General features: G+C 48.3%; 2 protein-coding genes across 7 annotated transcripts in view; one reads left to right on the top strand and one right to left on the bottom strand.

The window, feature by feature from the left end:
* eps8l3a (EPS8-like 3a) overlaps window positions 1–1,861 on the top strand; it is a 31,064-nt gene extending 29,203 nt beyond the window's left edge. For both annotated transcript variants that reach the window (XM_035388020.1, XM_035388021.1), the window contains exons 18-20: window positions 208–293; window positions 636–768; window positions 1,249–1,861. In XM_035388020.1, coding sequence (XP_035243911.1) covers window positions 208–293; window positions 636–768; window positions 1,249–1,284 — 255 coding nt within the window. In that variant the 3' untranslated portion in view covers window positions 1,285–1,861. The remainder of the gene's footprint in view (window positions 1–207; window positions 294–635; window positions 769–1,248) is intronic.
* A 6,606-nt stretch (window positions 1,862–8,467) lies between these two features.
* The window catches only part of LOC118211132 (AMP deaminase 2-like), a 52,337-nt gene continuing 40,638 nt past the window's right edge, over window positions 8,468–20,166 (bottom strand). For 4 of the 5 annotated variants that reach the window (XM_035388013.1, XM_035388015.1, XM_035388012.1 and 1 more), the window contains exons 3-18: window positions 19,130–19,260; window positions 18,157–18,225; window positions 16,506–16,617; window positions 15,952–16,138; window positions 14,940–15,081; window positions 14,326–14,415; window positions 13,211–13,340; window positions 12,602–12,796; window positions 12,017–12,148; window positions 11,420–11,583; window positions 11,199–11,325; window positions 10,506–10,669; window positions 9,779–9,899; window positions 9,407–9,580; window positions 9,168–9,278; window positions 8,469–8,772 (exon numbers count right to left, since the gene is read on the bottom strand). In XM_035388013.1, the coding sequence (XP_035243904.1) occupies window positions 8,557–8,772; window positions 9,168–9,278; window positions 9,407–9,580; window positions 9,779–9,899; window positions 10,506–10,669; window positions 11,199–11,325; window positions 11,420–11,583; window positions 12,017–12,148; window positions 12,602–12,796; window positions 13,211–13,340; window positions 14,326–14,415; window positions 14,940–15,081; window positions 15,952–16,138; window positions 16,506–16,617; window positions 18,157–18,225; window positions 19,130–19,260 (2,265 nt within the window). In that variant the 3' untranslated portion in view covers window positions 8,469–8,556. Of the gene's footprint in view, window positions 8,773–9,167; window positions 9,279–9,406; window positions 9,581–9,778; window positions 9,900–10,505; window positions 10,670–11,198; window positions 11,326–11,419; window positions 11,584–12,016; window positions 12,149–12,601; window positions 12,797–13,210; window positions 13,341–14,325; window positions 14,416–14,939; window positions 15,082–15,951; window positions 16,139–16,505; window positions 16,618–18,156; window positions 18,226–19,129; window positions 19,261–20,166 lie in introns of all 5 variants that reach the window. The other variant, XM_035388014.1, reaches the window with a different exon arrangement.

The following is a 20,166-nucleotide window of genomic DNA, read 5'->3' as shown; positions in this document are numbered from 1 at the left end:
TCACAGTCTTCACTCGATCAGGTGAAGCGATTACAGTTGTCCGTTGGGGAGTTGTCTCTCCCCAACCAGGGGATGGTGTCACACTGACCTGAAGAGGAGTTCAAGAGGAGTTTCTCCAGCATGCTTTTCTTTCAAAGCTGTGTTTTTTTGCTTGTGTTTGTCTGGCCTTGTACATTTGGGATGTCTGACATCTTGACCTCCCGTCAGGAGATGAACTCGCCTCCAACCTTGAACAAGAGATCCAAACCGGAGGAGGTGAAGGCCTGGCTGGAGTACAAGGAGTTTTCAAAAATGTAAGACACAGCGAAACATCTTCAGCACTGCAGACACTACTGAGATAAAGATAGCCACTGGAGTTATTAATCGCCATGACATATGAAATATGCATGTGCAATCTGAGAAAAGCATGCAATTTCCTTTATAAATTCTCAATTGCCTTAATGACTGTACAATAACATGCAGCTTACTGTGTGTGGTTGACCCACCGTACAGTAGGTGTCTGCCAGTAACCCAGTGTACTGCCTAACTAATTGGTGTGTGTGTGTGTGTGTGTATGTGCGGGTGTGTGTTTCTGTGTGTGCGTGGTGTGTGTACATACATGTGTGTATGTGGTGTGTGTGTGTGTGCGTGTGTAGTACGGTGCGCTGTCTGGGCGTGCTCAGTGGCTCCCTGCTCCTGGGCCTGACGCGGGAGGAGCTGAAGCAAATGTGCCCAGAGGAAGGGGGGCGGGTCTTCTTCCAGTTACAGAACGTGAGGAACTCCCTGGCGGTGAGTCTCGGATAATGCCATGGCCTGAAGACTCATCTCTTCAGACCATACCTGGACTAACCACCACCACGCTGTATATTTCACTCTAAATCCCCCCCCCCCTTTTTAATGACACTTGTTACATGTTGCCCCATCCCAGCACTTTTTGGTAATTTGTATTTGTCCTAATACTGTAGCTTATTCTTCTGCCTAGTTGGCTTTGCAGAGGTTAGGTCTGAATAGTGTTCACTGTGTGAACTAAACTGCGTTCTTGGCTAGAAATAGCTGTACAAAATAAGTATTGTATCTTACTGAACCTGTGTTTAGTAGTTGTCTATGACCATGAAATGCACTTTTTGTACGTCGCTTTGGATAAAAGCGTCTGCCAAATAAATGTAATGTAATGAAACGATGACCCGGAAACATGGCACAGGCCAATCACGCACAGCGCTGAAACTACATCCGTGGTTTCTTACCCTTTTCCTCTCGGGTTCTCCACAGCTGGCCAATGAGAACGGGAAAATCCGGTACAACTGACACCGGGAGGCACGGGAGACAGAGGAAGTAAAGGAAGAGGGAGGGGACAGATGCTAACAGATCAGAACAACACGCAAACAAAGGAAGAGGACAAGTTACCAATGAATTATTCTGTTCCTGCCTTTATGACGTATTACTCAATATAACACAGATGTAAACTTTTGCACAGAATGCCAATATGCTACATTGCACCACCTGACAGAACGCTGCTTAGCTCTGGGAGGACTATTTAGAGTGTTTTACTGTTATAGATTTAGCAGTGGCACTGTCCTCATGGACTACACATTGACAAGCACAGTCTATTAAGATATATAAACATATATAAACATATAAAAGATCACGTCAGTTATAGGATGATAACGTGTATGTAAGATGTATGTAAGTGTATTGCAAACATTGTCAGGAACACTGATTCTCTAGAGCCATTCTTCTCATGATTCAGTTCTTAATTCGGTTGTAAATTATTTCTACCAAATGGGTCTTGTGTTACCGCCTTCTTGTGTCAAAACTGAATTTACGCTTTTGATTAGTTTGTGTTCATTTTGCTAATAATAAACCTGTGAAAGCACGCAACACCCCCATTGACAGCTTACTGTTGGGTCAGGGAAAATAACTAAACTCCCACTTGTTTACTCGCACTAATTGTCTACCTCAACATGAAATCTAGTACGATCTTTCACTAATGAGTGGAAAAAAAGTCATATATATATATTTTAAGTTATACTGCAGTTTTGATAGCGTGCATAGAACATTGTAAAGTCACTAAAAGCAATATGTTAACCGATCAAACAAAACTGTTATATTAATGTATTCACATTTCATTCTTATTGAAAACAGACAGTGAACAGCCCCACACAGCACAGCCTATTTGGTTCAAGTTGGTAGGATGCTAAAAAAAATTGTTCTGTTTGCCTAGAGTCACACACAGACCCGCCCTTGAAAAAGGTTGGAACTCAAATCATTATGAGACCATAAATTGCAGCTTAGCCTCAGATAAGATAGCATTTTTCTGATAGTTTTGCTGACTCAGATCTTAATGACATGGGTATAGATACTAATAATTCTCCATTATAACCTTCTGTCCAGCCAAACTGACTTGAAGTGAAACTAAATCTGACCCAAGGCAGTTATAGTTGGGGCAAATAAAAAGCAGACTCTGTAGAATAAATCTACAGTACATGATCATGTAAAAAGTCACCTAGAGAGAATGTGTGTATACCTTTAAGGAAAGGAAACATTTGGGGCGAATACCAATTTCTTTTCTGTTGATTCAGATAAAAAGATCTTAGCACTATTACTATATTTATATTACTATTATATTTTTAGGAATGCTATGGGTTAGGAATGCTAACAGATCATCATATGCTCTTTTATTTCATTAGAAATGTACATATTTGTGTAGAATGTGAAATCCCAAATAAATGAGTTTAACATCTAAACACAATGACCGAAGGGCAAACATTTCTGCAAAGGGAAATTACTAAGGTGGTGGGCTTGTACTAACTGTCACACAAGACACGCTCCTTAGATGAATAAACATGCTTTATTTTTCTTTATTAAACATTACACACACTAGCTCAGAAGCATTTGACAGACGGTAATGTACTGGCATTCACTGAAAGCTGGTGACTGGAGACTACAGTAGAGCAAAAATAAAAATAAAAATGAAAAAAATGAAAAATCCCAATGCAAGTCATACATAAACAGAGATAAAGAGGTGAAGCACTGACCAAATTAAAAATGTTAACACGAATCCTCATTTAAATGGAGACTGACCCAATTTACAGTAGGAAAGAAAAAGGAATTTAGATTACAAAGCAATCACAAAGCTAAGTGAAAATTTGGCAGCTCACCTTCATGCCCTTGAGGCAGAAACACCACGTCTATCGGTTTGATTGCTAGTATAGTCACAGACTCTAGTGCTCCAGTGTCAGAGGTGTAAATATGACATTTAGTGATTTTTATAGCAGGATGAGGAGAACCTGAAACTAGTCTACTGCAAGGGCAACATAAGAAAAGTAGGACCTAATGTTCCGCCCACTATTAAAGGGCTTGAGATAACCCCTATTTAGCAGTGTTAGTTACCATAAAAACTACATACGTCAAGCATTGCTACTGTTATTTAACACTAATGAGGACCTACACATCTTTCCTCTGTATCAGCTGAATTATATTTTATCGTGACATTCTGTATTTATGCATTTGACAATTTGCCAGTGCGCCAATTCTCATTTTAGAATTTTCGTTTTATCAGCTCAGTATTACATCATTTCGCAATGCTTAGAATACACGTCATTCATAGTTTTTGGTCAGAAAAAGTACAGGTGTAAGTTTGGAGATATTCTGTGGAGACGAAAAGGGAAGCAGAATATTGAACATTGTACATAACAATAATGTTTTACGGAAAGTGTCAAGGATTTGAATGCATGACCCTGCATTCCAAGTTGCATCACGCGACTTCAGTCCAACCGTCCTACCCCAGTCAATAACACAGACTGGTTGTCAAAGTACAATCAGCCAGAGCCTCTCATTAGTGGGAACAACAGGGTATAAAACGCTGGATGTTTAAAGGCCATTTGGAATGGTCACACATGCAAAGGGGCTCGGTGCTCATCACACACACAGTAAAGGGACATTTTCCATCTCCTTTCTGCTTTTAAACTTGTGTAATGACATGGGCTTGTTTTAACCCTTCATATGGTATCACACTCCTGCTGACTGACTCTCTGTTTACAGCCCAGAAAATGGTTTGCTACTGGCAAAAGCCTCTCATACGTCCCTCTCCCTCTCCACAGAAATAAGGTCCCAAATTCTCTCAGCGAAGGAACATGAGTAATACATACGGCAACACACTCAAATAAAAGAAGAGAGAGTTTGGAGGGATACAATAAAGAACACAACAACATTGCGAACCCTCCTGTGTATTTAAAACTGATGAGATGGCAGTGGAAAAAAAAATTAAATAAGATAAACCGAATAAAATATAAAAACAAAGCCATAGACAGCTGTCACAGGTGTAGCTCTGACAGAATGACAGATCTAGGACATGGAAACTTCATATTGGTATTCCAATTCAACAGCTGTCTAGCTGAAACCGCAATCATGTCTGAAAAAAGAAACCCAACCCCAACATCGGAGGTAAACACACTGTGGTATAATTACGAACACAAATAACAAAAAAACAACTACACTACAGGTGGGATCAACAAACGAAAAAGCAAAACATGCTCACAGTGTAATATTATATTGTTTGTTGGGGGCCTTCTTTCAAGTCATTGTTTGGGGGTTAGTCTGGGTTTAGTCTGAGTTCAGTCAGGGAAGTAGACAACATTCACAGACTTGGGAAGAAGGACTTTCTCACAAAATCCTCAGTAGTTCAGCGCCAATCAGAACTGTACTGGTGCGTTTGCTTGCCCTGATCAAAGACCGTGACAAGAGGAGGCTAGTGGGAATTGGGTCTGGCCTGGCCAATGACCCATCTGGACACACCAGCACACCATGAAATAAAATGAAAGTATTCCTTCTTTAACCTGGGCTGTATCACAGTTGTAAGAAACCAGGTTTTGGGATGGGAGGTTGCTGTTTACAGGGTGTGAAACAGACACACACCACTGATAAACACGACTAAAAAAAACTTTGTGAGAAATATTGAGGAGCCACATGGGTTAGAAGTACACGCAGCACCCAAATGACAAACATACAAAAGGGGAATATCTTTCTCTTAATAGATCATCTTTTCAAAAAATGCAAAAATCAAACATTCAGCCCACTTTGAATATCTATCTGTGACAAAATTATAGGCAATAATAATAATTATTATTATAATAATAGAACGGAGGCCACTGGAACAGCCTTAGTACCTAATTTAAGCTATGCATAAACACAAGCTAGAACTACTGATTGAAAACAAAATTCAAAATCTTCAATACAATATAGACATCGATATAGATTTATAAATCACTAATCTCTATACCTTTTTAAAAAAATACACTTTTTAAGTTATGCAAACTAAACCGACTCTCTGGAGGCTCAACGCCCAGAGCCGAAGAGTTTCTCGGTGCCGTCGAAGTCAAGTACCCACAATGCACTTGCGTTTCTTCTGCTGTCCATTTCTTTCTGTGTTTACACACAGAAGACTTTTTTCATCTGAAAGCATATCTCATGTTCCTTGCTCAGGGGGAATTATTTTAACGGCATTGCCCCCCTTAATGTTACTGTTGATGTAAATATCATTCATTAACCTTTTTTTTTTGTTATCATGTAATCTTCATCACAGTACACCCCCTCTTTCCCCCACCTACAACTACGCCGATACATCAGCCTCTGCAAGTTACAAAAGTGTAATTTGAATTGAATCGGGTGTTGGCTATAATAGTCTTGTGTACAGTACACTAGAATGGAGAGCATACTCCACAGCTACGAATTGATTAGGTGCTAAAAAAACAGCAATCTACAGCCGCGGACACCTCTACTCCTAGAAATACATCTTAAGGGGAGGTAGTTCGACGTAAAATATCGACAAAAACGTGGAACTCTAAGGACTTCAATGCAAAATGGATAGGCAGATCCGATGTGCGTGGCAAACAAGATAACAAGATAATAAATAATTACCGTAGAACAACAGTGCTGTCTAACCGTGACAAACGCAGGTATAAAACAAACAAGTCAAAACATAAACAAATTTGAACAACACAAAATGGAGGTCCTTCAAAAGAACGGCAATCGGATGGTCAACGGGAGGGGTGGACACATAGCGTAAAGCGTGTTTCACGCGTGACGCGGCCGTCCCGCGAAGCGTGAGGCGAGGAAGAGGCTCCTCCGAAAAGCAGCAGAAGTGGTGGGCGTGACCGGAGGGCGGGGCCTGGCGCTCTCTCGCGCTCTGGCGCTGAGCTAGCTTCCGTTAGCTTCCGTTAGCTTCCCCTGAGAGCCTCTGTAGGGCGGCATTGTGGGTGCAGCCCCCGAAATGCAGAATCGCAGCACGATGCATGCAATGGCCACATGCATGCATGCATGCATGCACACGCTCGCTGCTCCTTCACATTGCTTTTGTAAACAGCGCGTTCATCATCCTTCTGTTGTTGCCGTAGTTTTCAGCGGGAAAGCGGGGCGAGGCGGCCGATGTGGAGGAGCGCTGCAGGCGCACAGCAGAAGCACAGCACGAGCCAAGCAGCGCACAGGAGGGGGTTTCCGTTCGGTCTGAAAGCCTCAAAGCAAGTCATTCGCTTTGGAAAGACACAAATCAGAGAGAGCAGATTCAGCTCTGCGCTTCTGACCGGGGACACTGGGCAGTCAGCACAAACAGTCACTTGGATACAGTGGCTGAGCACGGATACGAGACCTGGTGCGTTTCAATGCCGTGCGGAAAAAAAAAAAATACATTACCCAGCGTGCACCAGAAGTACCTGGCTTCAAACAACAGTGTTCCTCAACTGAAAAATGAGTCGTAGGGCTAAAATTGTAACTGCTAATTACTCTTGAATAAATTAACTAAAGAGCAAGGACAATTAAGGATCCTTGAAACTTTGGTGCATTGCCCCAATTCTTATTTAAAAGAGAAACAAACAAATGGAAAAAAAGACATTGAAGTTTTTTTTGATGCGGTTGAGCTCAGCATTGATGCAGTCCCACCTGAAGAGCTGAAGAAACGAAAGGGAGAAGGCACGAGTGATCCTGGCTGGTGTGTGGACTGGACAGCGCATGCAACACCAATAGGCTTCACCGACAGGAGGTCCATAACACACCCCTCCTGTCTCAAAAACACGTCAATCGCACGCTAAAACGGGGTAAGGGGAGGGGGTGGGGGGGGGCATGCCGGACAGGACTGTACCGTTTCTCCACAGAACACGCTGGCGTTTGAGGTAATGGGCGTGGCCTCGTGGCTGGGGTGGACTCCATGTTTACTGGTGATATGGCTGAGGACTGGCGAAGGCCTTTGACTTATCATGGCTACGGGCCTCCTCACCTACATGGACCGCCACTGCACACTCAGTAAAAGGGCATTTCCCACACACATCTACCAAACTAATATTCAAAGAACCACATATATATAGAAATAAATATATAAATACTTGAACATACAGTGTGTCCCAAATCAATTTTCAAATGCAGTTAAAAGACCATTTGCACAATGCTCATATCATGGAATGTAGACCCCTCTGGCTTGGTCCCACAATCTATGTGATGCAATGAACATAAAAATAACTAGCAGGACTAACGGAGAGCATGCTTCTCGCTGCCATTCTGTCCAAACAGAACAACAGAGACGGAGAACTCTTTGTGTTGCATTACTTTGTTTTCCTGTCATGTGCAGAGGCCATCTACTGAATAATGCTCTCACATCTCCACAGTGATGTCACATCTCCACACCCATGTGAAAAAAAACTTTCATTACACTTCAAGTATTCTTAAGTATAAAATAGTGTACTTCAGGCATACTTCAGCATACTAGTTTTTCACATGGGCAGCGATGTCACAATATCACTAGAACATTTGAATAAAAAAGATCAGAATGAACATGGCCTATCATGTGCGTGTGTGCGCATTCTGGTAGCTTCTCAGGCAGAGAGCCTGCATTCTTCACAAGACGGTAGGGATTTTCACATGCTGGGTCACATGACAGGGGAGGGGCTTAGGGTGGAGGGGGCGGGGCTTCTGACATACATTTAAATAAAAACACCATTGTGGCTTCTGTTAAAGGAGGAGTAGAATAGGCTGCCCTCAACACCACAGCCCTTTTACCACACAGACTTTAAAATACAATTGAGTATTGAAGCTTTGCCTCATTACCAACTGGCCGGGAGATTTACACAAAAGCATTGTGGGAAAAAAACAGAGAGAGGGGCCAAAAGAAAGCAGGGGGTATGGAGTGCGACTGAAAAAAAAGGACAGAAGGAAAGGGAAAGGAGACGTCTACAATGACCTCCTTGGCAGAGAGAAGGAGAGGAACCGAAGGAATGAGTGAATTCAGCATCAACCCGGCCAAACCTGGACAGAGCCACAGAGGCGGCCCACACTGGCCCAAACTGGCCCAAACTGGCCCACACTGGCTCAAACTGGCCCACTGGTCTGGGGAGGATGACTCTGGGGTCTTGGACAGGAACACGGTGAGAGTGCGCAATTCAGCAATTCAGTAGGAGGGAGTGGGGTGGGGTGGGGGGGGGGGGGGGGGGGGGGGGGGTTTGCGGGTGGCGGGGTCTCCTTTCCTTTCTCCCTGTGCTGCTCCGGGACGGAGGAGGTGGGGGAGGAGGAGGAGGAGGAGGAGGAGGAGGGGCTTTATCGCCCTCCTGGCACCGGGGCCATGGACAGCGTGTCCTCCTCCTCGATGGTCTCCAGCTCCTCGGACCGCACGGCCTGGGTGATGAGGTTGAGCTCCTCGCACATGGTCTCGTAGCGGTACGCCACGCGGATGTCCGGCACGTTGCTGCGCCGGATGTCGTTGTTCTCGGGGCCCTCCTTGATGTACTTGGGCCCCAGCCAGTAGTTCTTCGCCTGCGGGGGGGGGGGGGGGGGGGCAGCGTCAGAAGCACAGAGCATGTTGGGTACTTGGGAGGAGGTGTGGAGTGAGAGAGGGAGGAGCGGGGAGGTCAGGAGGAGAGGCTGTGTGGGGGGAGAGAGGGATGAAAGGAGGAGGTGAGAGGTGAGAGACGTATCAGTAGAGGAGGGGCAGTGTGGGGGGAGAGAGGGATGAAAGAAGGAGGTGTGGGGTGAGAGAGGGAGCAGTGGGGAGGTCAGGAGGAGAGGCCGTGTGGGGTGAGAGAGGGAGGAGTGGGAAGATCAGGAGGAGAGGCCGTGTGGGAAGAGAGAGGGAGGAGTGGGAAGGTCAGGAGGAGAGGCCGTGTGGGAAGAGAGAGGGAGGAGTGAGGGAGAGGCCATGGGGCCTGTACCTTGTGGGAGAAGCCGCTCATGAGCACACTGTTCCTGGCCAGCTCACACATGTCACAGGAGCTGAGCTTCCACACCTGAGCAGCAATGCTGTACTCCTCCATCAGGGGCTCCTGAGCAGGGAGAGGAAATAAATACAATTCAGAATGGGCGGGGCTTACCTTGGTGAAGTGGCACCGGTTCAGAATGGGCGGGGCTCACCTTGGTGAAGTGGCACCGGTTCAGAATGGGCGGGGCTCACCTTGGTGAAGTGGAACTGCAGGGGGTCGTCGGTGGACAGGGAGACCATGAGGCCGCGGGACAGGTACTCTGGAAGGGGGTTGCGGTGGTAGCTGAGGAACAGGCTGTTGTTGCTCAGGGGTGACATGGCGATGCCAATCTGGGCCAGGTAGTACAGGTACTGCAGCACTGGAGCCTGGTGATGGAGGGAGGGGAGGGGGAGAGAGGGAGAGACAGAGAGAGAGAGAGAGAGAGAGATTTAGACATTATGACAGAGAGTTACATATATACAAAGCTTACGTGAGAGAAAAAAGAGCGTGTGGAAGAGAGGAAGAGAGCAAGAGAGAGAGAGAGAGAGAGAGGGAGAGAGAGAGGGGAGATGGCGTGGCCTCACCTTCCTCAGCAGCAGCCCGTGGGAGATGTTCTCTGACAGCATGAAGCCAGACACCAGGTGATGGATAGGCCCCGCCTCTCCACAATGAGGGCGGAGAACCAGCGTGTTGAAGCCCCGCCTCCTGCACACAGACACCAGGAGAGCAGCGGAGGACTGATCAGCCTCGGTCGATCACAATATCACTGCAGCGCATTCTAGGCCCCTTGAATAACACATAACACTGCCCCTTCATTTCTCCAAATAATATTCCCCAATTTCTCCAAGTTAAGTGTGGTCTGCACTTTATCTTGCTGTATCTTACTTTGCGCATTCTACCACAGTGCATATGGCATGTGGCACTAACTCAGTGTTATGCATGTTGTGGTAGTGTGGTCATGTTGTTGAGACATGGTAAGCGTTGCTCTTGATGTCTTGATGTAACTTGTCCATCGTGCAGCGTGTGTTGTTTGCTGCGAGTCACTCTGTGGTCTCCTACCTGCACAGGTGGTTGAGCACGGTCATGTTGGCTTACCTGCACAGGTGGTTGAGCACGGTCATGTTGACTTACCTGCGCAGGTGGTTGAGCACGGTCATGTTGGCTTACCTGTACAGGAGGTTGAGCACGGTCATGTTGGCTAACCTGCGTAGGTGGTTGAGCACGGTCATGTTGGCTTACCTGTACAGGAGGTTGAGCACGGTCATGTTGGCTAACCTGCGTAGGTGGTAGAGCACGGTCATGTTGACTTACCTGCGCAGGTGGTTGAGCACGGTCATGTTGGCGTACATGTAGTACAGGTAGTAGGAGTAAGGTGGGTTGTCCTCCTCGGTCCAGTTGACCGGGAGTGGGCTGTCGAGGTTGAAGATGTGCTGTTCAGGTTTGGACTCGTCATCAACACTGTCGAAACCCACCACCTAAACGTGTACACAGACACAAAGACAGACAGACAGACAGACAGACAGGCAGACAGGCAGGCAGGCAGGCAGGCAGACAGGCACACACACACACACACACAAATTTGAGCAAGATCAGAGATGAAAAGGGTTTTAGAGATTTGCACTTCCTATGTTATATTCATTTTGTGGATGATGTTATCAAGAGCAATGTTGGAGCAACATAAGTACATTCACCTTATTAATATGAACGACACAGCCAGACGTGGCTAACGACACTCGCAGATCAGCTAGCATAGATGCACCACCACTAAACCACAAGTACAAACTAGTTATGCTAACAAAGAACCAGAATAAAACCTCTGAATACATGTAGATTACATACAGCCCCTAAGAAGAGAGACATTAACCCATAAAAAAAATAAGATGGCAGTGCTGACCTCTGTTCAGTAATGGTTCTGCAAGACGTAGACGTGTGTGCTGCAATGGTTTTCTAAGAGGTGTAATGGCAGAAGCGCCATAGTTCCGCCGTAGGAACAGAGGCACTCACGTGCTGGAGGAAGAGGTGGAGGTCGGGGTGACTGCGGGGGTTGATGGTGACCTCGAACAGCGGCTGGAAGACGTTCTCCAGCATCTCCTCGAAGTTGGCCAGCTGCTTCTTGGTGTGGTAGACATCGCTGCGGGAAGAGGACATGTGGCGGTAAATCGGCCGTCTCGCAGCGGGGGTGGGGGTGCTGGGGGGGAGGGGTTTGGGGGGGCGCGTGTACTCACAAGAGGCGGGGCACCTGGACCAGCCAGCGCACGTTGTCCGAGTACACGCCGTGCTTGACCGCCCACTGCGCCAGCTTGTCCCACTCGTCCCGCGACCGCCCGTAGATGGACAGCCGCAGCTCCACGTTCTGGTACTTGCTCTCCTCCAGGTCCTCCATCACCTCCTGAAGCAGGCAGGCAGGCGGGCACCAGGATCAGGGGCACGTTTGGCGGGCCGGGGGGGGGCAGGACTACTCCCACTCTCTCTGACTGACTGGACCACTAGTTTCTGGACAGGCCCTGATGTGCTTTGACTTCCCATCAGCTACTCTGGGAAAGCTTACATACTGTCTGCCCCAAGAATCAACACTGAGGTTCCGCTCTCTACCCACTATAGCACTGCACTGCACAGGCCAACAATCAAAGCCTCAGATCATATGTTCCAGCTAAGACTGTTATAAATAGCAGGGGCATTTCAGCTAAACACATTTTATGCTACTTTTTTTACTTCATTTTGCTACCCGTAGCTATGGGAATGAATATAATTAGTCAGGAGCTGAAACACGTTCAGCCCCCCAGGCAGAACGCTCAGGGTGGAGAGCAGAGCTGGTGTCGCACCTTGATGATGTGGCCGAAGTACTTCCCCTCGATGTGGTTGTCGGTCTTGATGAAGATCTCTCTCAGGATGGACTCCCCTATGGGGTTGTACTTGGCGTTGAACTTGTCGAAGCGGTGGAAAGTGTTACGGTCCTAAAAAAAAATGGGAGGCCCACAGTCATCATGCAGCCCCACAAGCTTTCTCAAACACTACTGACATACTAACAGACAAACTACAAACTACTGACATATTAACAGACACTCTAATACATGCAGTATTACATTCAGGGTACAGAACACCAGGGATATTCAAAACTCTAATGTAATGATGTCTATGCATAATAATTGCAGGATAAAAAGAAAGAAAATATCAAGGATGGACACAGACAGTTCATCAAGGTAAACCAAATGGTCTTCACTGCGCAACAGCAAAATAAACCTTCCGTGACCTGAACTCCAAACGGACACAGCTGCTTCTCCACCTAACCCCACGACCAGTAAATCAGCATAAGAGTGTATGCATGAGCATTGGACACTGTCTGACTGCCCCTTTGGAGATATCGATAGACCCCATTAGCCCCCCCCCCCCCCCCCCCCAGGACTCACGGCGTGCATGTCCAGCGTGTCCACGCTCAGGTCGAAGGCGGTCAGGTTCATGGTCTCGAACACCTCCATGAGCGTCTGGCCCTTGCCCTTCTCTATGTGCACGATCTCGCCGGGGTACTTCTTCATCGCCCGCTTGATGAAGCGCAGCAGGTGCTTCTGGTTCATGCAGGAGGAGGCGTGGATGTGCGTGTCCACCTGCAGGGGGAGCCAGAGAGCAGCTCACTCAGATTCACAGTGAGTCAATGCACAAAATAGCCATTAGAGTTCTGTGTGTGCGATGAAGGTTCAGGAGTTAAAACAGATACTACACTCAGCTCCTCAGTTCAGTTTTATTTATATCACAGCTGACTCAATTACAATACAATCCCATGTCTAATACATCAAACTGATTTGATGTATTAGACAGAAAGGCTCCTTACATTTTGTAAAATCAATCGGTGGATTTTCCAAAATGTCCTTTAGGTGGCAGCACTCTGGTTGTTAATGGATGTTCAGTTCTGAATTTGCCAATTTACACCTGAAACGGGCTGAAACCTGACTCCAGCCAATCGTAGCGCAGCGCCGGGCCAAGGCCGCAGCGTGGGCGTGTGCGTGCGCGACGGTGCTCACCTTGCGGATGTTGTAGAAGTCGCGGTGCGGGACCTTCTTCTGAGCGGCCAGCTCCTTCATCTCGTTCAGCAGGATGTGCATCTGGAACTTGGAGCTCAGGTACTGCAGCCGCCGGTAGCAGAAGGACTTCCTGTTCACGGAGGTCACAGACAGGAAGTGAGCGGGGCATCGCCCGGGCAAGGACCGACGGCTTTCCAGCTGTTAAGGTTATTAAGCGCAGCTGGCATTTTACCATGAGACTTCATAGCTTAACAGTGATACCTGAATAGTCATTGTTGACGGTAACACTTCGGACTACTGCAGTCCTTTTCCAAATGGGATTACTATCACAATTTCTATTCTATTTTCCTCCATGAATATGCACACACAACAGCAGTGTGTTTGTTGTTGTTCATTGCTGTTATCCCATCTTGCGACATGATGTCTGTTGTGGTATTATGCTTTTCTTGTAAAATCTTTTTTCTGTGATAGCAAAAAACAAAGTGTACCCGGAGCAGAGTGTACTTCAGTGCCCATCGGCGAAGGCTACGCCTCGCTCGTTAAACTGAAGGGGCCTCCAGCGCTCTCACAGGCCGGGTTGCGGACGCAGTAATTGCTCGCAGCTGGTCAGCGATAAATTCGACAGCGAGGGCTGAATATGCTGACAGGAGTGTGAGCAGATTTTGGAAGTATGCTGACAGGAGCGTGAGCAGATTTTGGGAGTATGCTGACAGGAGCGTGAGCAGATTTTGGGAGTATGCTGACAGGAGCGTGAGCAGATTTTGGGAGTATGCGGACAGGAGCGTGAGCAGATTTTGGGAGTATGCTGACAGGAGCGTGAGCAGATTTTGGGAGTATGCTGACAGGAGTGTGAGTAGATTTTGGGAGTATGCTGACAGGAGCGTGAGTAGATTTTGGGAGTATGCTGACAGGAGCGTGAGTAGATTTTGGGAGTATGCGGACAGGAGCGTGAGCAGATTTTGGGAGTATGCTGACAGGAGCGTGAGCAGATTTTGGGAGTATGCTGACAGGAGCGTGAGCAGATTTTGGGAGTATGGTGACAGGAGCGTGAGCAGATTTTGGGAGTATGCGGACTGGAGCGTGAGTAGATTTTGGGAGCTGGCGGAGGTACTCACACGGGGCCGTTGATAATGAGGGCCATCATGACGTTCATGTCCGCGATGTACTCCTGCAGGTCGGGGTAGGGCAGGTCCAGCTCTGTGCTCCTGGGGGGCGGGGAGGGGGGACAGCTTTAAACATGCTTCTTCCTCATAGTCCCTCTTAGCCTCACTAGTATCCCTATCACCAGTGTGCACTTACAGTTTAACTGTGTTCAACCATACAATGTCACTTATGTTGGGCAAATACATTTCCTTTTTCCCTCATGCAGAAAGACAATCTGGAAACGGTATTTATGCGGCACAGTTCAGGTCTGCTGAAGCTGAGTCAGAACCCCAAGCCACTCAGTCACACAGTGGCTCGTTCAGGTTTCTATAATGACAAAACATTGGGCCTTTATAGTACACAATGCATACTATTCTGCCCTCACTGAATGAAGCATTCCAGCTCTGGACAGGAAGTAGAGTCAGCATCGTCTTTTTTCTGATCAACAGTGTTTCACTCAGGACTCACTGCCCGAGTCAACCCTGGACTGCCACTACATTTTGGACAGGTGGACATAAGCACACTCTATACAGTGAGAGCACTGCAGTGTTTTGTGTACACACTGATCGGCATGTGCCTGCATTACTTTTCCATGGTGGTCCTCTTGGTGTACACGTGCATCACACCGTCCACCATCTTGCACCCATAGCCCGTGTCCGGAGGCATGTTCTTGGGGTCCTGGCCCTCGTAGGGGTGCGTCTCCGAAACTGGGGGGTGCACAGGGGCGTCTGTGGAGAGGTTAACGAGGGATGAACATGAAATTTCTCTACATGTCAGAAACTTCCATTTAGAGTTCAGTGAGTCCATTTAGAGTTCATTGCACTGACAATATGACGGACAACATATGAAGAATAATAACAGAATTACAGAGCAATCACCTCATTCGCAATGCACATATCACCACCTAAAATAACCCTTAACCCCACCCTCCTGTCTGTCCCACTTTACCCAGTACCACACAGGTATCTGTAGCCCCGCCCTCCTGTCAACCTCACTTCCCCCAGACCCACGCAGGTCCCTGTAGCCCCGCCCTCCTGTCAATCTCACTTCCCCCAGGACCACGTAGGTCCCAGTAGCCCTGCCCTCCTGTCAATCTCACAAGACCACGTAGGTCCCTGTAGCCCCGCCCTCCTGTCAATCTCACTTCCCCCAGAACCACGTAGGTCCCAGTAGCCCCGCCCTCCTGTCAATCTCACCTCCCCCAGACCCACGCAGGTCCCTGTAGCCCCGCCCTCCTGTCAATCTCACTTCCCCCAGGACCACGTAGGTCCCAGTAGCCCCGCCCTCCTGTCAATCTCATAGGACCACATAGGTCCCTGTAGCCCCGCCCTCCTGTCAATCTCACCTCCCCCAGACCCACGCAGGTCCCTGTAGCCCCGCCCTCCTGTCAATCTTACAGGACCACGTAGGTCCTTGTAGCCCTGCCCTCCTGTCAATCTCACCTCCCCCAGACCCACGTAGGTCCCTGTAGCCCCGCCCTCCTGTCAATCTCACAGGACCACGTAGGTCCCTGTAGCCCTGCCCTCCTGTCAATCTCACCTCCCCCAGACCCACGTAGGTCCCTGTAGCCCCGCCCCCTGCCGCGGCTCCTGTCGTACCTGCAGACACGGGCGTCTCGGGGATCTCGTCGTACACGCGGAGCTCCAGGGGCTTCTCCCCCAGCTCCTGCAGGTAGCGGGCGGTGGTCTTGCAGAAGCTCTGCATGGACACGGCCATGTACTTCTCCCGGATGAACAGGGCCTTCACCACACACTTGGCTGCGTCCAGCAGGTCCGTGAAGGGAACCTGAGGTGGGAGGAGCCAAGCGGGAGCTGTAGAATTCACAGTCTTAAACAATGAGAACAGGTTCTTCAACTGATGTCATTTAATATCAATTTTTCCCCCCACTATATTTGTATAAGTTCCTTCACCACTTTCACACAGCCTCTACTTTGAACAGTCACCAACCTGCCAAGAAGTGAAGGCTGAGTAACAATGAGCTTAATTACTTTTTGAGTTCAATCTGTGCTTCTGCCTGAAGTTCTGACTGAGCTACATAAGAACATACGAGTGCTAGATGATAGGAACCAGCCATTATTTTAAAGAGAATTGTAGCGAGAAAACGCAGTCCTGCCCAGTGCCCACCCCACCTCACCCTCCCCCTCCCCCTCACCCCACACTTTTCCTCTCCTGAGATGGACACACGCTGGTACTCCCTCTCCACAACCATATCTCTGTCCTTAGGGAAGTGGTCCAGGGTCATCTCGCTCTGCTCCTTCATGAACCTGGAAAACATATGAGAGAGAGAGGGAGGGAGGGAGGGAGGGAAAGAGAGGGAGATAGAGTGTGGAAAGAGAGAGGGAGGAAGATACAGAGAGGAAAGAGAGTAAAATGGATGAAGAGGGCGTTGTGGACAGTGAGACATTAAGACAGGGAATGTCACACAGACTCAAAGAGATATAAATAGCGAGTATAAGAGGAAAAGTGAGCTAGAGAAAGACTAAAAAAGAGGAAAACAACACTGGATTACAGGTCTCCCTCGCCAGCCCTGGGAGATACCCAGGTTATGCTACTCAAGAAGCTGGCAGCAGTGTCCCCTGGAGGCACAGCCCACCAACGCACAAAAGACTACAGCAGCTCCCAGCATGCCCCAGGCTCTCCAGCACTGCTCAGCAGCACCATAGAGCTGCTCTCTCTGATACACTGCAGACTGCAGCTAGCTCTGGAACTCTGGGATAGAGAACTCTGGCTGAGATGGATCCCCAGGGCCTCCTGCAGCATTCGATACATTAGCATTAGCGTTATGTAGCACACACATCAATGAGGTGATTTGTTACACGGCTGTTGGAAACTAATGATCTAACTGCACAGCTAACTGCATTTCATCCCCAGCTCGGACTACAGTTATTATTATTGTTTATTTATTTTTACCTTAATGCATCAGTAGGTGGCTATTCTCTAAATGACTCAGAACTGGCTGGCAGGACTTAAATATTCAAAACTTTAGCCGAAGGGGAAATGCATGTACCAAGGAGCTGACCTTTATGCATAAATGAGTGGTACATCACGGCCGCTGAAAAGCTTTCTCTGGGCCTTTTCTGGTTCAGGTTCACTTGGGTTCAAATTAAAGTTTTTTTCAAAGGACTTTGAAATCGAGCGCTCAAAAATGAAGTTGAATCTAAAGGTCAGTCGCCTTTTTTTAAACGCCTGAATGGAACAAAAGCTCCCCCCAGCCAGGGGGCTTCAGATTTAATCAAACATAATTGTGTGAGATTAATTTCATAAATGTGCCAATCAAATTGGAGTGTCCAATGAAATCCTGATTTCAAAATGTCAGCTGTCCATTGAAAATGCAGGCAGCGTGCTTGAATGATTAAAAATTGAATCTAAACATTTCCGCGGCCTTCGGTAAGGTCACACACTGTGGTCAGCGCGGTTCTCTCTCTCCTCAGTGCCTTCTGGAGTGTTCCTGGTACGGGCGAGTTAGACGCTATGGGCGGGGCTAAAGAGCTTCCTGCTCACGCTGGGTCTGTGGCTCCTGGCACAGCCCTGATGAGATGGGCCTGGTTAGCGGACACAGAGGCTCACAGCTGGGGTTTCATCTACAGATCAAAAGCTGGCAGGTTTTTTTTTGCTTGAGTGGCAGAAACGCTGGTGCTAATTGCTTCAAACGCAGGCGCCGGCTAGCTCGGCGGAAAGAAAGGGTGCGGCATTTGATTGGGCTGACATTTAGCGGAGGGGCCTGGCACTTCAAAAGCGCTTGAAAGGCCTTGTCTGAAAGAAAAGGAAAACAGGAGAGAAAGAAGAGGAAGAGGCTCACTCACTCCAGGTCTGTAGCACTGTCAATTTTCATGAAGTCCTGCTTGGCTCGCAGCAGGATCTCAGGCTCCAGTCTGGGGGGTGGGGGGGGGGGGTGGGATCAGGGGCGGGGGGCGAGGACGGGGGGGCGGGGCGTGAGGCAGGGCCAAGCAGCACGGAGGGTGGGGTGGGGGGGGGGGGGGCAGTGAGAGGACACATCACACAAAGACAAGGCCCAGAGACAGAGACAGAGACAGAGGAAGGGACACAGAGAGAGAAACACAATCAGACCGTGGCGGTTAAACCCGATTGGTTATGTGGCCAGGAGGCGAAGCCTTGCCAGGCGGGCGCTGGGCATGCTTTGGGTGAGTAGAGCAGGCCGAAAAACAAACTGCCACTCAAGACTCCTCACCCTACCCACACACGCACGCATGCACAGCTGCGCCACCTACTGGCCCATGTCAGGACCTGACATCATGCATCCCAGCAAGAAGCCATCGACTGTGGTGGACCATAGACTGTATCTATATGCTTTATAAAACAAAAACCTCAGTTTCGCATAAAAATACACATACACATTAACCAACTGTTACCACTGACTTTGCTTCCATATTGCTTCAGTTATATTAGTGTACATTCATTTGAGCTTTATCCTATGTGTCTCAGAGGGAGATGCTCTATCCTGTGTGTCTCAGAGGGAGGTGCTCTATCCTGTGTGTCTCAGGGGGAGGTGCTCTGTCAGAGGGAGGTGCTCTATCCTGTGTGTCTCAGGGGGAGGTGCTCTATCCTGTGTGTCTCAGAGGGAGGTGCTCTATCAGAGGGAGGTGGCTCTATCCTATGTGTCTCAGAGGGAGGTGTTCTCTCAGAAGGAGGTGCTCTATCCTGTGTGTCTCAGAAGGAGGTGCTCTATCCTATGTGTCTCAGAGGGAGGTGTTCTCTCAGAAGGAGGTGCTCTCTCTCCCGGTCCCTCAGAGGGAGGTGCTGATCAGCGTCTCTCACTTGACATCCTGGCTGATCTGCCTCTCCAGGCGGTGGCGGCGCTCCTCCAGCTGCTCGATGGGGCTGTCCTCGGGGAACTCATAGGGAGCGCTGCGCATCTCACTCTCCGCCAGGCTGCGCGTGAACAGCTCCTGCAGGCAGGGGGAGGCAGTGAGGGACAGTACACATACACACACACATATACATATACATACACACACACACACACACACACATACATACATATACACACACACACACACACACACACACACACACATACACACACACACACACACATACGCACAGATGCAAACACACATATTCGCACACACGCAGTACTCCTCCTCTTCGCAGGCAATATCGTACATCACAGCAGAAGTGACCTGCACTACAGCGGCTGCACAGACAGACAGGCTGAGAGAGCAGAGGAGAACAGAGCCACAGTATAGAAGCCTGTCGTGCTCATGTTCTTTTCAGTCATAGAAAGGCCCTCTGCTCCAGGGGTGTGCATGGCTGCTCTGATAACCGTATACTGCACATTCAGCTTCCACAGGAAACACAGCACAAAACTGCGTCCAGAATCACACATCACAGGAATACAGCACAAAACTGCGCCCAGAATCACACATCACAGGAATACAGCACAAAACTGCGCCCAGAATCACACATCACAGGAATACAGCACAAAACTGTGCCCAGAATCACACATCACAGGAATACAGCACAAAACTGCGCCCAGAATCACACATCACAGGAATACAGCACAAAACTGCGCCCAGAATCACACATCACAGGAATACAGCACAACTAGGTCCACGATGTCACAAAATAAACTTCTGACTCCGGGTCTTTAGATAAAAACGCTAACCTAAACTGCCATGCTACTGGTCCCACGTTAGATGGCCATTCATATTCATGTGTACATGAAAGGCACTGACGGGGGTCAGATAATATCCGGCGTTGGGAATAGGCCCAGGCCGCTTGAAACACTGCAGCACAGAGTTCTTTCGTGCTGTGTGTTCCTGCAGAATCTTCACAGGAGTTATCGCCCCTGT

The sequence above is a fragment of the Anguilla anguilla genome, chromosome 13, assembly GCF_013347855.1.
Source record: "Anguilla anguilla isolate fAngAng1 chromosome 13, fAngAng1.pri, whole genome shotgun sequence".
Classification (NCBI taxonomy): Eukaryota; Metazoa; Chordata; class Actinopteri; order Anguilliformes; family Anguillidae; genus Anguilla; species Anguilla anguilla.
Note: the sequence above shows the minus strand (reverse complement) of the source record. Positions and strands in the feature narration are given on the sequence as shown.